Source organism: Elephas maximus, chromosome 22, assembly GCF_024166365.1.
Source record: "Elephas maximus indicus isolate mEleMax1 chromosome 22, mEleMax1 primary haplotype, whole genome shotgun sequence".
Lineage (NCBI taxonomy): Eukaryota > Metazoa > Chordata > Mammalia > Proboscidea > Elephantidae > Elephas > Elephas maximus.
Window position 1 is genome coordinate 63,844,226 of NC_064840.1, and position 18,168 is coordinate 63,862,393.

Consider the following 18,168-nt stretch of genomic DNA (forward strand, 5'->3'; position numbering starts at 1 on the left):
TGGCTAGGATGTGGTGCCATTCTGTGAAATCTTGTCTGAGAGTAGACGTGTGCTCGGCCTGTGACCCAGGGAGTAGAGGAAACTCCAGATTTTAAAACAAAAAACAAACCAAGGGGTTATGTCTTATCTTTCCAGGAGCCCTGGTGGCGCAGCGGTCAAAGTGCTTGGCTGCTAATCTAAAGGTTGGTGGTTCGAACCCACCAGCCACTCCTTGAGAGAAAGAGGCAGGGCAGTCTGCTTCCACAAAGATTTACAGCCTCGGAAACCCTATGGGGCAGTTCTACTCTGTCCTATAGGCCCCCTATGAGTTGGAATTGACTTGACGGCAGTAGGTTTTCTTGTCTTTCCATGAAAACTCCTCATAGAATCCCATATAACAATCTATTCCTATAGAGCGTAAAGGAGTAACAGTTAGAAAATATATTTGATTTTCACACATTTTAAGGAATATGGCTATTGCTTAAAGAGAGGCGAGCTTGTAAATAAAAAAGAATGGTGACTGTTCGCCTTTTCCTGGGGCTTTGAGAAGAACAGAGCAGGTTTCTAGGGAGCCAGGTTATTTAGTTTACTTTTTAGCACTATCTGCAGCAATATTTCAGAGTGAAATAAGTAAAATATCTGTTCCTTTTCATTTGGCAGCAGCAAAGATCTCAGGGAAAAAAATAAATAAGAAATATGTAATCCCCACAGTGTAATCCCAGGGTATGGAAAGTCACTTCTCTTAAATACCTCCCTCTGGCGTAATTGACTTTTCATGTGCATTTTAATAATGATATTTCAGCAGGTTGCAAGAGAATTTCTTTTTTTTCTTCTGTTGTTGTTGTAAATTATGGTTTGGAAAAAAAGTGTTATAAATCTAATTACATTTTCACTTATATTAACAAGTCAGCACAATCTCGCCGCGTGTTTACCAAGCAATTCTAATATTTACAGCTGACCTAATTGGTTGTGGGGTAGAAGCAATGAACAATATTTTATAGTCCTGATAGCTGTGCACGCACGGCAGACAGCTGCTGAGTTGTAAAGCTACCCAGCAACCCTAAAGTTTTGCCTGCCTTGTGTTTGCCTGCATCACTCAGCTGTAGAACAGGATAAGGACAAGGGAGGGAAATGGAAGTGGGTTTTGAAAGGGAGAGGCGAGGAATTTGTTAAAGGTGCGTTTTCTTAACCCTCTCTTGGCAAGGAAGATTTTCCCAGTTATGGGGGGACTGTTATAGACTCAGGGGCCTGGGTGGTGCAGTGGTTAAGAGCTATGGCTGCTAACCAAAAGGTCAGCAGTTCAAATTCACCAGCTGCTCCTTGGAAACCGTATGGGGCAGTTCTACTCTGTTCTATAAGGTTGCTATCAGTCAGAATCGAATCACCAGCAATGGGTTTTTTGGTTTTCAGACTCAGAGGAGTCCCTGAGTGGTTAAAGCACTTGGCTGCTATCTGAAAAGTTGGAGGTTCAAGTTCACCCAGAGGTTCCTCAGAAGAAAGGCCTGACAATCTAACTCCAAAAAGTCAGCCGTTAGAAACCCAACGGAGCACGTTTTTCCTCTGACACACGTGGGGTCGCCATAAGTTGGAGCTGACTTGATGACTGATTTGTATTGTTTTATTTTATAGCCTCAAAACTAACTTGCTCTCAGCAGTTTAGATGAAAAGTTACAGATAATTGCATGAAAGCCAGTAATATATTTGGGAAATATCCCTTACATGAGACGCTGAATGAAGGAGGGCAATTATGATCGTTTCCTTCGATTTCACTACCAGAGCCAGTGTGGTCTTTAGGACCAAAGTACAGGTGTAACTAACCCAGGCTAGAAATTCTTATATTTTCATGTCCTTTGAGAAAGGACGGAGCTCTCGTGACACAGTGGTTAAGCATTTGGCTGCCACCAGCTAGCTGCTCCTTGGAAACCCTACGGGGCAGTTCTACTCTGTCCTATAGGGTTGCTATGAGACAGAATTGACTTGACAGCAAGGGGTTTGGTTTGGTTTTTGGTAGAGAAAGGGCTAAGAAAAAGGATCTACTATCCAGTGCAGAGCTATAGTTTCTAGCAACAAAGTTCTTGGGAAGCCTAAAGCTGAGTATAGCTCTCACATTTACTAAAGTTCAGCTACAGCTTTGCCACTCCTCAGATTTAAACAGAAATGACATTTATCTTTACGTCTTCTGTCTTTCCTACTCATACTATTGGTGTTAACACAAATGTGGAATGCTAATAAAATTTGGGCAGAAATCTACTTTTAGGTGACTATCCAGACCATAGGTTCAATTACTTTACGGGACACTCTTGTCTTCTGTGTGGTAATAATCACTGACGTTTATTTTGAGCACATACTCTTGCAAGGCACTATGCTAAAAGCATTCGTGTAACCTTCTCATCAGTGCTATGAGATTGGTGCTATCCGATTTACAGATGAGGCATCCGAAGCCACAGAATAGTAAGTGATTTGCTCCTGGTCACACAGCATGGGAGTCAGAGCTGAGATCTGACCCTAGACAGTTTACTCCAGGAGCACCCAGCTGAGCCCTCAGTATAGCCTCCTCCTCTAGCTCTCTCTTTGGAGCCTAAAAACCAATATAACATAGCAGGCAATGAGTTTTGAGATGTGGTTTCAGATGTACCTAGGAGGTTGTTGACTAAAATCATATCTCCCCTTCTGGTGGGGCCCTGGTGGCGCTGTGGTTGAGAGCTCGGCTGCTAACCAAGGGCTCAGCAGTTCAAATCCACCATTTGCTCCTTGGAAACCCAATGGAGAAGTTCTACGCTGCCCTGTGGGATAGCTGTGAGTCAGAACTGACTCAATGGCAGTGGGTCTCTTTTGTTTTCCCTTCTGGTCGATGCCTGAATTTCCTCATTTAGGACTTTGTTACTTAGCTGAAAGTGCTGGATCCTTGCTGAAAAACAAACTTCCCTGGAAGGGTTAATATTTTTAACTTCTGCTTGGCAGATGCTGATAGAGATAGTATATAGCTGGGGGACTCTGATCCTCTAAAAGATGCTGGCGAGGTATCACACAGGGCAAAGAGTAGAGAATGAAAGTCTGTAGCACTTAAATATCTCACCTTGCTTCCTAGAACCTATGTAAGTCTTCCCCTAGACATTAAATAGAATTATACTTACAGTGACTAGAGTTTGCTAATCCTCAAGTTGGTTCATCAGCTTGTTGTTGTTGTTGTTAGGTGCTGTCGAGTCAGTTCCAACTCATAGCCACCGTATGTACCACAGAAGAAACACTGCCCAGTCCTTCACCAGGCTCACAATCATTGTTATGCTTGAGCCCATTGTTGCAGCCACTGTGTCAATCCATCTCCTTGAGGGTTTTCCTCTTTTTTGCTGACCCTGTTTTTGCGTACTTTACCAAGCACAATGTCTTTCTCCAGGGACTGATCCCTCATGATAACATGTGCAAAGTATGTAAGACGCAGTCTCGCCATCCTTGCCTCTAAGGAGCATTCTGTTTGTATTTATTCCAAGACAGATGTGTTCTTTCTTTTGGCAGTCCATGGTATGTTCAATATTCTTCGCCAATACCACAATTCAAAGGCGTCGATTCTTCTTTGGTCTTCCTTATTCATTATGCAGCTTTCGCACACATACGATGTGACTAAAAATACCATGGCTTGGGTCAGGTGCACCTTAGTCTTCAAGGTGACGTCATTGCTTTTCAACACTTTAAAGAGGTCTTTTGCAGCAGATTTGCCAATGCAATCTGTCTTTTGATTTCTTGACTGATGCTTCCATGGCTGTTGATTGTGGATTCAGGTAAAATGAAATCCTTGACAACTGGACAATCTTTTCTCCATTGATCATGATGTTGCTTATTGGTTCGGTTGTGAGAATTTTTGTTTTATGTTGAGGTTTAATCCATACTGAAGGCTCTGGTCTTTGATCTTCATCAGTAAGTGCTTTAAGTCCTCTTCACTTTCAGCAAGCAAGGTTGTGTCATCTGCATAACACAGGTTGTTAATGAGTCTTCCTCCAATCCTGATACCCCGTTCTTCTTCATATAGTCCAGCTTCTTGGATTATTTGATCAGCATCCAGATTGAATAGGTAAGGTGAAGGAATACAACACTGACACACACCTGTCCTGACTTTAAACCACGAGGTATCCCCCTTGTTCTGTCTGAATAACTGCCTTTTGATCTACATACAGGTTCCTCATGAGCACAATTAAGTGTTCTGGAATTCGCATTCTTCACAGTGTTACCCACAATTTGTTATGATCCACAAAGTCAAATTCCTTTCATAGTCAATAAGACACAGGTAAACATCTTTCTGGTATTCTCTGCTTTCAGGCGGGATCCATCTGACATCAGCAATGACATTCCTGGTTCCAAGTCCTCTTCTGAATTTGGCCTGAATTTCTGGCAGTTCCCTGTCGATATACTGCTGCAGCTGCTTTTGAAAGATCTTCAGCAAAATTTTGCTTGTGTGTGGTATTAATGATATTGTTCTACAATTTCTGCATTTGGTTGGATCACCTTTCTTAGGAATAGGCATAAATACGGATCTCTTCCAGTCAGTTGGCCAGGTAGCTGTCTTCCAAATTTCTTGGCAAAGATGAGTGAGCACGTCTAGTGCTGCATCTGTTTGTTGAAACATCTTAATTGATATTCCATCAATTCCCGGAGCCTTGTTTTTCGCCAATGCCTTCAGTGCAGCTTGGACTTTTCCCTTCAGTGGCATTGGTTCCCGATCATGTGCTACCTCTTGAAATGGGTGAACATCAACCAATTCTTTTTGGTATAATGACTCTGTGTATTCCTTTTATATTCTTTTAACGCTTCCTGCGTCGTTTAATATTTTCCCTATAGAATCCTTCACTATTGCAACTCAGGGCTTGAATTTTTTCTTCAGTGCTTTCAGCTTGAGAAATGCTGAGCGTGTTCTTCCCTTTTGGCATTCTAGCTCCAGCTCTTTGCACATGCCATTATAATACTTTACTTTGTCTTCTCGAGCTGCCCTTTGAAATCTTCTGTTCAGTTCTTTTACTTCATCATTTCTTCCTTTTGCTTATCTGCTCGACGTTTGTTAACAAGTTTCAGCGTCTCTTCTGACATCCATTTTGGTCTTTTCTTTCTTTCCTGTCTTTTAAGTGACCTCTTGCTTTCTTCATGGATGATGTCCTTGATGCCATTCCACAACTTGTCTGGTCTTCAGTCATTAGGGTTCAACATGTCAAATCTATTCTTGAGATGATCTCTAAATTAAGGTGGGTTATACTCAAGGTCGTACTTTGGCTCTCATTGACTTGTTCTAATTTTCTTCAGTTTCAGCTTGAACTTGCATACAAGCAATTGATAATCTGTTCCACAGTTGGCCCCTGGCCTTGTGCTGACTGATATTGAGCTTTTCCATCGTCTCCTTCCACAGATGTAGTCAATTTGATTTCTGTGTGCTCCATCTGGTGAGGTCCATGTGTATGTTGGTGAAAGAAGGTATTTGCAATGAAGAAGTCGCTGGTCTTGAAAAATTCTCATTTGATGTCCGGCAATGTTCCTATCACCAAGGCCATATTTTCCAACTACTGATTCTTCTTCTTTGTTTCCAACTTTTGCATTCCAATTGCCAGTAATTATCAATGCATCTTGACTGCATATTTGATCAATTTCAGACTGCAGCAGCTGATAAAAATCTTCTCTTTCTTCATCTTTGGCCCTAGTGGTTGGTGTGTAAATTTGAATAATAGTCGTATTAACTGGTCTTCCTTGTAGGCATATGGATATTATCCTATCACTGACAGTGTTGTACTTCAGGATAGATCTTGAAATGTTCTTTTTGACAATGAATGCAATGCCATTCCTCTTCAAGCTGTCATTCCTGGCATAGTAGACCATATGATTGTGTAATTAAAAATGGCCAATACCAGTCCATTTCAGCTCACTAATGCCTAGGATATCAATGTTTATGTGTTCCATTTCATTTTTGATGATTTCCAATTTTCCTAGGTTTGTACTTCATACATTCCAGGTTCCGATTATTAATGGATGTTTGCAGGTGTTTTTTCTCATTTTGAGTTATGCCACATCAGCAAATGAAGGTCCCAAAAGCTTGACTCCATCCATGTCATTAAGGTCAACTCTACTTTGAGGAGGCAGCTCTTCCCCAGTTGTCTTTTGAGTGGCTTCCAACCTGAGGGGCTCATCTTTCAGCACTGTATCATACAATGTTCCACTGCTATTCATGAGATTTTCACTGGCTAATTCTTTTCAGAGGTAGACTGCCGGGTCCTTCTTCCTAGTCTGTCTTAGTCTGGAAGCTCGGCTGCAACCTGTCTGTCATGGGTGACCCTGCTGGTATGTGAATACTGGTGGCACAGCTTCCAGCATCACTGCAACTCACAAGCCCCCACAGTATGACAAGCTGACAGACATGCAGTTTTCATCAGCTAGGTCTTTTATATATAACTCTAGATAGATACAGTCTCATCCCTGCCTTTTAGGAGATGATAATTGAGATAAAGGATGCAAACATGTGAATACTAATTATTTAAAGCAAGTAAATATATACACTCAGTAAATTACCAGTCTTCTCACTTTACTTTTGATTTCTATATTATAAGGGCTGCTTCCCTATCTTACCACCCATCCAAATCAATGGAAATTCTCATACCCTTAATTCCTAGGAGAATCTGACTTCATTTTTCCTAAAGCCTGTCTACAGATTCACAAAGTGGTTTTAAAAAATGCCTTTGTCCCTGTTTTATTACATCTAGTTAAGCTAGTCAAACAGACAGGGTGAAGAAGACCAGAGTGATGGGAAGGATATGCTGAAATTTCCTTAGTCCTACTCTAATGCTTTTAGGAAGCCTGAAGCTATTTTGTCTATTTTTAAGTAATAATAATAAAATATTGTTTGTTAATCTAAAGAAGTCATTCATTGAATGCATATTTGATCAATTATTGTTCCATGTATATTACTTTGCTAGAGCTGTTACACACTGCTTCTCAGAAATCTCACTTTTGCCTATAGATACAAAATAAGAGCTAGAAAAAAGGAATTTAAAGAGTTTTTTTTTTTAAAGGAAAGTACCCATTCATGCTTTTCAAATTCTTCTTCCTCTATTCCCTGTCACTCTCTTTCATCTATCTCTTTCTTTTTCTCAATTTCTAACTCTATTTCTATCTCTGTCTATCTCTATCCCTATTCCATCCCCATCTCTATCCCTTTTTATGTTTACATGTCACCTTACTGTTTTCTTTGGTCTTTCTATTAAGAATTAATGAAGATACTTACTAAAATCCATGACAGATATACACCCCTGCTAATGAGTCCTGTGGACCCAAATAATACCATCCGTTGAGATGAAGAAGGCATCTTTAGGAATTCTGGACTCTTGGGTAGGAAACCATAAAAAGGGTAACGTAAGGCTATTTGGATTCTTGGAGAAAGGTAGATTCAGAAGACACAATGCAGTGTTAGTAAATGTGGATTTCTAGGACACGATTTGAAATGCTAAAGTAAGGATATACTCAATAAAGATATATGAATGAACGAATTAAACAGTGCTTCTGATTTGCTACCTCATAGTGAAAAAGAAATGTCTTTGCTTGCCTAGAAGGAAAGCAGTTTTAAAAGTTAAATATAAAAGGGAGAGGGAGAAAAAAAAAAAAAAAAACGCTGATATTTTTCTAATACCAGTAGAAAGTTCAGATTAAGATATTGAAAGGGAAGAACGGTGATTTGTATCCAATCCTCTCACATCTGGAGGGCGCCTGGAAGCTGGTGAATTCACCCAGTAGGAGTTTGGACATCACTGAGGCTGAAAGATGGTGCTTTCCTTGTCAGGTTCTTCTAGGGCACGGAATTCAATAAGGTATGTGGAACTGAGAGTAAAAGTGGAGGAGGTGCCCACCTTCCTTTCCTAAGCATACAATATGTGTGTGAATGGTGCGGTCACAGGGACAAATGTCTCAGGAGTCAGGCTTGCATACAATGATGTAGGGCTGGAGTGAGTGTGCCAGAAAAGACACATTATGGATTGAACTGTGTCCTCGGAAAATGGGTGTTGTAAATCCTAACCTTTACACCTGTGGTTAAATTCCATTTGGGAATGGGTTGTCTTTGTTATGTTAATGGGGCAGGATCAGTGTAGGGTGTGTTTTGAATCAGTCTTTTTTGAGATGTAAAAGAGATTAAACTAGCAAGCCTGAGAAGAAGTGGGAAGAGAGAGATACCACACCACATGAAGATTGCCCAGGAGCAGAAGTTCAGAAGAGACAAGTGCCTTCCTCTAGAACACAGAGAGAGAAAGGCTTCCCCTAGAGCTGCACCCTGAATTCAGACTTCTAGCCTTGTAAACTGTGAGTAAATAAATTTCTGCTTGTTAAAGCCACCCATTTGTGGTATTTCTGTAATAGCAGCACTAGATAACTAAGAAGCAAACCATTTCTCCCACTTGGTTGGATTTCCCCATGCCCTATGGTCAGTGCACTTCTTATACTACCAAGCTTTCAGCCTGACAGAGGATATCATGGCAGACTTTGTGGATGGACTGTACTTTGCTCAGAAGCTGAAGATTACCATGGGATCAGTGGTGGTGGAAGGCACTGGAGAGTAGCCCAGGAAGAAGTCAGAATTGCCATGAAAGTGAGCGTACTGGAGGGTGAATGGCAGGCTACAGGCAAAGTGGCTACACCAGTGGGAGGTAGTGCATTATGGGTCTTTACTGAAATCCCTGCTGATGTGCTCCATTGGACTGATGGCCTATGCACAGTGGGTGGGAGGCAGTGAATGCAGACTGGGGAGGTCGGGACCCACTCTACTCTCCCTGCAAAGGTAAAAGAAACTGGTTGCAAAAACATGGACATCTAAGAGCCAGGGAGATGAGGGCAGGGGGTGAATAGAAACAACAAATGACAATGACACCACGTTTTCCCGTGCTGTACTTTTTACTATGTATTATTGTTGCTGTTGTCAGGTGCCATCGAGTCAGTTCCGACTCATAGCAACCCTGTGTACAACAGAATGAAGCACTGCCCACTCCTGCACTACCCTCACAATCATGCTTGAGCCCATTGTTGTAGCCACTGTGTCAATCCAGTTCATTGTGGGTCTTCCTCTTTTTTGCTGACCCTCTAGTCTACCAACCATGATGTCCTTCTCCAGGGACTGGTCCCACCTGCTAACATGTCCAAAGTATGTGAGACAAAGTCTCGCCATCCTTGCTTCTAAGGAGCATTCTTGCTGTACTTCTTCCAATACAGATTTGTTTGTTCTCCTGGCATTCCATTGTATATTCAGTATTCTTTGCCAATATCATAATTCAAAGGCATCAATTCTTCTTTGGTCTTCCTTACTCATTGCCCAGCTTTCATATGCATATGAGGTGATTGAAAACACCATGGCTTGAGTCAGGCACACATCAGTCCTTAAGTGACATCTTTGTTTTTTTATACTTTAAAGAGGCCTTTTGCAGCAGATTTGCCCAGTGCAATGCGTCTTTTGATTTCTTGACTGATGCTTCCATGGCTGTTGATTGTGGATTGAAGTAAAATGAAATCCTTGACAACTTCAATGTTTTCTCCTTTTATCATAATGCTGCTTATTGGTCCAGTTGTGAGGATTTTTGTTTTCTTTATTTTGAGGTGTAATCCATACTGAAGGCTGTGGTCTTTGATCTTCATCAATAAGTGCTTTAAGTCCTCTTCACTTTCAGTAAGCAAGGTTGTGTTATCTGCATAACACAAGTTGTTGATGAGTCTTCCTCCAATCCTGATGCCCCATTCTTCTTCATATAGTCCAGATTCTCATACTACTTGCTCAGTATACAGATTGAATGTGTATGGTGAAAGGATACAACCCTGATGCACACCTTTCCTGACTAAACCATGCAGTATACCCTTGTTTGGTTCTAATGACTGCCTCCGGTCTACGTACAGGTTCCTCATGGGCACAATAAAGTGTTCTGGAATTCCCATTCTTCACAATATTATCCGTAATTTGTTATGATCCACACAGTCAAATGCCTTTGCATTACATGTTTACTACGTATGAGGTACTACATAAGAACTTAATATTTCTTCTCTCATTCAATTCTCAAAATATTTTAATTGTTTAGGTTCTTCTTCTTATCATCATCTTATAGATGAGAAAGCAAAGCTTAACAGTTAAAGAATCTAGGACTCATGCCTGCTATATGGGTTGCTGCTCATGACTGATATTTGTGGGGTACTTGGCCTTTAAAGAACTAAAGAGAAAATAATAATAATAATGACATGCATGGTCTCTGGTTTCTCTAAAATAACATGTGGAGTATGGAAATGAAGCTGATATTATAAATATGATCTCATTCACAGGGATCACTAAGACATAGTGGAGAGGGAAGCTATGTGGAAAAGTATTTAGATGTCAATACTGTCTTTAAGAAAACCCTGGTAGCGTAGTGGTTAAGTGCTATGGCTGCTAACCAAAAGGTTGGCAGTTGAAATCCACCAGGCGCTCTTTGGAATCTCTATGGGGGAGTTCTACTCTGTCCTACAGGGTCGCTACTGGGTTGCTATGAGTCGAAATCGACTCGATGGCAATGAGTTTTTTTGTTTTTGTTTTTGTCTTTAAGAGTTGAATTAAGGAGACTGCCACAGGGAGGATTTACCGGGAAGGGCTGATGTGTCCAATAAATGACAAACCCTTCTATTCAAAATGGTTTCCTCTCCTGACCTAGATCTGTTATACACTGCTTGAAACTTTCTGCTTCTCCTCCATTCACTGACTAAAATATTAACGAATATCTGCTTGAGCTTATAAACACCTTCTTTTAAAAATACCAGATGATTTAATGTGATATGGAATAATCAGTCATTTATACCATGATATAAATTTTTTTTAATAAATTAGTTGTATCTAAGTATTTTCTTTCTAATATTTAATTAAAATCAGTTTTACTGAACAAGTGAGTTTTGACAAAGAAGAGGCAGAGGATGGTAAACAATTGTGGAGCATGTGAAAGAAGGCAGAATCCTTCGAAATGAGAACCCTAAGAAATGTGAACATAGCAGGGAAATTGGTCGCTGAGGCAAACGGGCTCCAGGAGTGGATGAGATGCATTTTTTTTTCTCATAAAATTTTGCACAGAGCCAGCTTTACCCCCTGGAAAGGAAGAGGAAATACTCATCTTCTCACTCTTATGTTACAGGACCCCCTGTTTTAAGGACACAGAACTCAGGCAAACACAGCTAGCGTTTATTTATTTATTCATTCAACAAATATGTATTTAACCATCAATCTGTTAAATAGACTCTTGTGTGCTAGCCTGAGAACCTAACTGCTATTTATAACATTGCTTATTCTATGGAAAAAGACGCCAAGGATGCAAAATAAATGAAATATTGGACTATAACTTTTGTATAAGTTAAGGGCTGTCTGTATTGCTTCATGTACTAAGAATAGAAAATTATCATTTCTGGGCTTAATGGAAAACCCACTGGTGGCCTGAAGACTGTATCTTTAAAAGCATCAAACCTATTGTCAGCAAAACTATAAATAATACTATGCTGTTTTTGGTATGTGAATGCAATACTATTAACACACCAAAATTGGACCACAAACAGTACAAACCACACGTTTTACATTTTTTCCAGTAGTGCCTACTTGTCTCTATTAAGCCATCCAGTCTATTTTACCACCCTTTGTTGTTACCCAGCACATAAATTTGACAATTTGCTTGCTGGAATCATCTTTCCTCTGCAAAAAACCCCAACTATACTACTAAGTGGGAGCAGGGTCTGTCATTGATCCCATTAACACTCTCCTTAAATCAACTGAGCTAGCCAATCTCATTGATGAAATATCACAGAAATTCACCCACAAATGGCACTTATCTATTGAAGTGTATACCACCGTCTGAGACACTCAGCAGCATGGCCCTTTTTTTTTTTTTTAGCCCTGTAGTTCACTGTTTGATTCAAATGTGTAAAAACACCCAAACCAAACCCACTGCTGTCGAGTCGATTCTGACTCATAGCGACCCTATAAAGTGGTGAATTAGGCGTTACCTGTGGAGATGATCATGATCAGGGTGTGTTACTATCTCTGGGCCTTTTGGACTTCTGAAATATATTCAGGGATCCCCAACCAGTTAGAGCTGATGGGCCCAGTCTGTGGATAAGCCAGGCATTCCAAAGAATTGTGTCTCCTTTTAGGTGCCTGCTTTGGTTCATTCCTTTGTATATCATAAAAAATAGGCAAGGGGGAATTAAAGACAATGGGGGAAGATGCCAATAATGTAAATTATTATTATTTTTTATAGCTGTGCTAAAGAAAAATGGGAAAAGCCAGTGAAACTAAATGGCTGAAATTACATTTAAGGGATTTCTGTGGCTTTTGACTCTGCATAGCTTGTATATTCTCCAGTATCACAAAGAAGACATGGGAGAGAGTAAAGGAAAGCATAAACATGGTTGGGTCACTTCACGTGCCATCACATATGCTGTCTTCATATCCTCAAAACTATTTTCAGTTGTGTGTCTGTAATTTTGCCTTAAGATAAAAATGATGTACACATATATACAAATGCATGTGTAATGCCAAAAAGGCAAAAACGTGTTTAAGATGTTATTTCTTATAACGCTCTACCATGCATTTTCACCTCTAGTCAGGGTGACTAGTACATGGAAGGCTCCGCCTTACCTTCATACCTTGTCCGTTGTGTCACACCCTTTATAGGAGCTGGCATTCCTAATCTCTTCTACCTTCCCAAATCATCTAAAGTACACCCCCCACAGAAGCTTACCTGATCTCTCCGTCCTCATTGACCTCTTCTTCCTCTTATTTCCTCTGTATTCTCTGATTAGAGAGTAATCAATGTAGCACTTGAAGGAATGCTGCCTTATTTGGCCTCTGATTTATTTACATGGGTTAGTCTTATTTACCCATCTAGACTGCATGAGGGTTGAAATATGATTTCTAAATCCACAGAAGCATCAAACACAGTGCCTACTTAGCACATAGAAGGTAGTCAATAAATACCTATTAACCAACCATTCTAAAAGAAACAATTTATCTGCCAAACCCAAAGCTAGGCTGCAGCTCTTGTGCTGTGGGATAGAATGAGGCAAAATATGAATCCCTGAAATTCCACAGTGCCTCTCCTCCAAACGGTTCTCAGTCCCTTACCACTGGTTATCTCACTTGGTTCTATAAAATCCGGGAATGAAAGGCAAGGAAGGGCAGGAGGTTTCTTAGAAAGTACATGCATGACGTAGTGGCACCTTTGGGGGCTCAGACATCTGATGGTTGTCCCACCTGTGGGGGTGGTACAACAGAACCTCCATTAACCAGAGCCCCCTGCCCAGAACCCTCATTTACACAGAAGTATGTGTCTTCATGTTTTCTAAGAGGCAAATTATAGCAAAAATAGTATCAAGTCAAGGATTTATTTCAAAATCCACATCCTTGGAAGGCTCTTCAGTCACTGTATATACAGCCCAATTTTGAACACCTTCCTGGATATGAGAATTGATCACTGTAATAATCAGTAACATTTAATGAGCACTTACTATCTGCCAGGAATCAAGCTAAGTGCTTTAAATACCTGATCTCATTCATCTTTACAAAAAGCCTACGACATATTTATTACTGTTGTTCTCATTTATGACACCAAAAGTGAGATATCTAGAAATAGAGCAAACTGCCCAAGGTTACACACACCTAGGAGCCAGCATTTGAACTTACATTGTGTGATGCCAGACCATAATGGCTAGGATCTGCTGATAATAGAATATTTGCTCTTCGACAATCACAGCCATTAATCATTAAGTTGATCTTCCTGGTATATTATATCTACTAAGATTTGAAACGTTGGCAACAAACTACAGAGTTATTTTGAAGAACAGTCTGGAGTAGAACTTTGTGGTCAACTTTTTGTCTAAAATCAACTAAGGAGATTGCCCTTCATCTCCAAACCCACATTCTAGTTAATCAAACTTTTATCGGGCTGGTGAGCTCTGGAGAAAAGAGAGCCTGGGCACGAAGAGTTTTTCACTCCATTTTGCAGAAGACAATCTCATTGCCAATTTGTTGGAAAATGGAGGATGGATTGATAATAGGAAAAAAATTTTTTTTTTGGAATAATGGCCCTAATCCACATTTCTAGAGTTCCTGAAAGAAAACTGGGTAGATATGACTTTCAGTCACCTTTGGTTTTCCTGGGAAGAGGTGATTTCAGGAATGGTGGGGGAGGTATATTTGTTTAGCTTAATGATATGGGGGGAAGTAGGGATGAGTTCAGTTTGGTGAGGAACAATTCCATTGGTCAGTACAGGAGCTGTTAAAGCAGATATTCTGGTCTGAGTCAAATTTGTATTGCCCAGTGATTGCCAGGAAGCCACATGAGAGGAGAGTTCTCTGAAGCACTTACTTGCCGCTGAAGGTGGTGATCAAGCTTGACGGGCTCATGAGAAAGCATTCCTGTGTGGTACCAGAGGATGTTTCCCTTATGCTGCTTTTCACCGCCACCGATGCCCCTGCAATACCACGGCAACCTTAGTGAGCTGGCATGGCGTCTCTTCCTTTACAAGAGATTCTAAACTATCCTCAAGAATTCTGAGATGCTTCTAGGCCCATGACTAGGAAGAAGCTTGGGACCCTCATCTACAGACCCACTCTAAGAGGATGAATTGTGGAAAACACTTGAATTTCCTTCAGTATGAGAGTAGATGGAAAATGATTGTGAGATTTCAATTCCATATGTCATGCTTAAAATAAGTAACTATTGAGCTGCTGCCATGCCTTGCTAACCCAGCACTCTTCCGCTATCATCCAAGAGCGCAGCATCTCTGGAAGCTTTCTGCTACAGGCAGGAACTAGAGCCACACAAGGCTCTAAGAAAACATCAGGAGACAAGCTCCATTCTCCCCTCTGCAGAGACTGCTCAGGCTGCAATTCATTCTCCTTGGATCAAAAAAAAAAAAAAAAACACCCCATTGCCGTTGAGTTCATTCTGACTCATAGCGACCCTATAGAACAGAGTAGAACTGCCCCATAGAGTTTCCAAGGAGCACCTGGCAGATTCGAACTGCCGACCTCTTGGTTAGCTGCCGTAGCACTTAACCACTATGCCACCAGGGTTTCCTCTCCTTGGACAGCATCCCCTTTTATTTCATTTTTCCCCTCAAGGCTTTCCTTTTGGTTCAGTTTAAATTTTGAAGAGTCTTGACCTTACATGGGCTATGTCCCAAAACTTCTGAAAATTTCCAAATTAGAAAATAACAAACAAAAGCATATAATTTTCTCATCTGCAAAAACAGGGCTAATCCCATGAGGACAAATGCAAGAATGTTGGAAATTACAGCTTAAATGAGCAACAAGAAGTTGCTCTGAGATGGAATAAAGTGACACATGGGCCATTACTTATTCTTCCTGCATCTTTGTGTTGGTATTTGTCTTGGTCATCTAAAAAAAAAAAAAAAAAAACGTCATCTAGTGCTGCTAAAACAGAAATATCACAAGTGGATGGCTTTAACAAAGAGAAGTTTATTCCTTCACAGTAAAGTAGGCTAAAATCCAAATTCAGGGGCTCAGCTCCAGGGGAAGGCTTTCTCTCTCTGTCAGCCTTCTTGCCAATCTTCCCCTGGACTAGGAGCTTCCCTACACAGGGACCCCGTGTCCAAAGGAGGCGCTATGCTCCCGACACGGATTTCTTGGTGGTATGAGGTCCTCAACTCTCTGCTTGCTTCCCTTTCCTTGTACCTCTTGTAGGATAAAAGGCAGTGCAGGTCACACCCAGGGAAACTCCCTTTATACTGGATCAGGGATGTGACCTTAGTAAGGGTGTTACGATCCTACCCTAATCCTCTGACATAAAATTATGATCTCAAAATGGAGGACAACCACACAATACTGGGAATCATGGCCCAGCCAAATTGATATACGCATTTGGGGAGCATAATTTAATCCATGACAGTATTCAATCATGCTATTCTTCTGATCTCAGATTCAACCCAAGAGTCCATCTCACCCCAGTGGGCTAAGAAGCCATTGTCGATTAATAAGAATTGACACTTGTTACTGTGATACAAGATAACATTCGAAATGATGTTTTGGAAATTAAACACTTCTATTTCAACCTTGAGGGACTCTGTATTATATGCTTGTCTGAATATTATTGTTGAGTGATCAGAGATGGTGAGATTGAGAAGGAGCTACCAAGGAGATGGACAAAGGAGATAGTGATCACTGCAACTTCTCTTCCCCTACCCACCCAAGGACAAAAGAGGCTGGACCTTTCTTCCTGTCTCAAGTAGAATCATTTCTGTGCCTGGATTCAATAGGAAGCTCCTGTGGGACAAGCCTTTAAACCTACATATTATCTCATTTTTAACACTGACAGAAAGAAAAAAAAAATTGGTATCCTTATTCTTTTGATGCAATTCTTTCTGAATCATTCTAATCCATCAGAAACAGCAACTGAGTCAAAACATGCTTTTGGCAGAAGAGGGATAACCTTCGGATATATGATTTGTCTGTTTAAATCAGCAATAATTGCACCACACAGGTGTACTAAGAGCCAGACTTGGAATAAGACTGCTCCCTACCTGTAATCTCTAGAAGGCTTCACTTACATACAAGGCTTGTCAGGGATTTCAGGTTGACTGATGTTTCCTTATTTTGTGGTTACTTTTTGCCCTGGGGCAAATGGCTTGGGAAGGGAACATCTGAAGAAAAGTGAGTGAGGACTAGTTATGTTACCAACTGCCAGTCTTTAAAGGCTGCCAGTTTAGCACATGTGATGAAAGCTGAGTTCTGGAATGTAAAAGACAACACGCCCAAACTGGCTTAGGTGCAATGGAACTTTTGAGATGTCTGCTTTTCCCTAAGCCTAACTGTCCTGCCAACATTTGCCAGCTATTAAAACAAAAGGGGATGGGGAGGGGGAGCAAGTGAGTGAGATGAATGAACCTTGCTGTGTATGAACCTCTCAAAAGTTTTGCTAAAGCTATGACTCTTCCCTTGTGACCTTTTTAAGAAAATATTTTCTGAAAACACATTGAAGGTTTTTATAGTTTTGGGGGCTTTTATAATTATGGAAGTAAATGCATGGGTAAAGGTATGGGTGGGAAAAGCAGCTTACATGGGGACTGGTGAAGTTTCTGGCTGGGCTTTGGTTACCTTCGAAGGTCAAAGATGAACTGGCCCAGGTGATTTCTTTTGGTCCCTTCCAGCTCTAAATTCTATATTCTAATGACCTTCAAAGCCCAAGAGCGTTGCCATTGAGTCGATTCCTGTCGATTGTATTCCTTTAGGACAGAATAGAACTGCCCCATAGTGTTTTCAAGGAGCAGCTGGTGGATTGGAACTACCAACACTTTCGATTAGCAGCCGAGCTCTTAACTGCCACGTTACCAGGGTTCCCATGACCTTCAAAAGGGAAGTCTAAAAATGTTCTCTATACTTTTCCTCAATTTCAATGTTGGTAAAAAGCAGAGAATAAAAGAAAAATAGGAAGGCAGAGTTACCTTTCTCAAGGTGACAGATAAGTAACTGAAATTGCTCTGATTTCATTCTAAGAGAGTTTGATCATTTTTATTTATTTACTTTGTTATCTATCTGTCTGTAGCTGACAATGCTCACATATTAGTTTTTCGGATTTTAGGCAAGGAAAACTGGAATGGAGTTTTTGCCAGCACTGTCTTGCCATAGCATACAATGACTTCTTCACGGCAGAAGCGGATATCTGGATAAAGCATGGGACATCAAATACAACACGGAATCTGAGCCCTGTGAGTGACTGTAAAAATGAAATCCCTTCTATGTACGGTCAACATTTTATTATCTTTCTCTCTACTTCAGAAAGAGATTTCTTTGAAGGCAAGAGGCACCAGCAGTTTTTCTTTCCTGACACACTTGGTACTACCACATGTTAGAACATACCTCATATATAATTTCCATCTGGATAGCAATAATTCTATTTCCCTCAAGAAATCCTAAGAGTTCAAATGAGTGAAAATAATGGCTACATTATCAGATAATCCTGAAAAGCTAAATTGTTAGTTATTTGAAAAAATTACAAGTATTGTAGCACACCTCAAAAGTGATATTACATATTCTAGATAAGAATATGTTCTCAGGAGCTGAAGAAGTTCCAGGGCAACAAATCAAGCCAATAGCTTTGGCAAAAGTGGGGGTAACAACTATCCATCTATTAATTATTTTATCTATTCATTCATGACCAAAAC

At 40.5% G+C, this 18,168-nt stretch overlaps 1 protein-coding gene across 1 annotated transcript in view; it reads right to left on the reverse strand.

The window, feature by feature from the left end:
- Positions 1 to 18,168, reverse strand: part of KCNU1 (potassium calcium-activated channel subfamily U member 1) — a 170,952-nt gene that overhangs the window by 69,864 nt on the left and 82,920 nt on the right. The window contains 1 exon segment of the mRNA XM_049865508.1: positions 17,564 to 17,666. Coding sequence (XP_049721465.1) covers positions 17,564 to 17,666 — 103 coding nt within the window.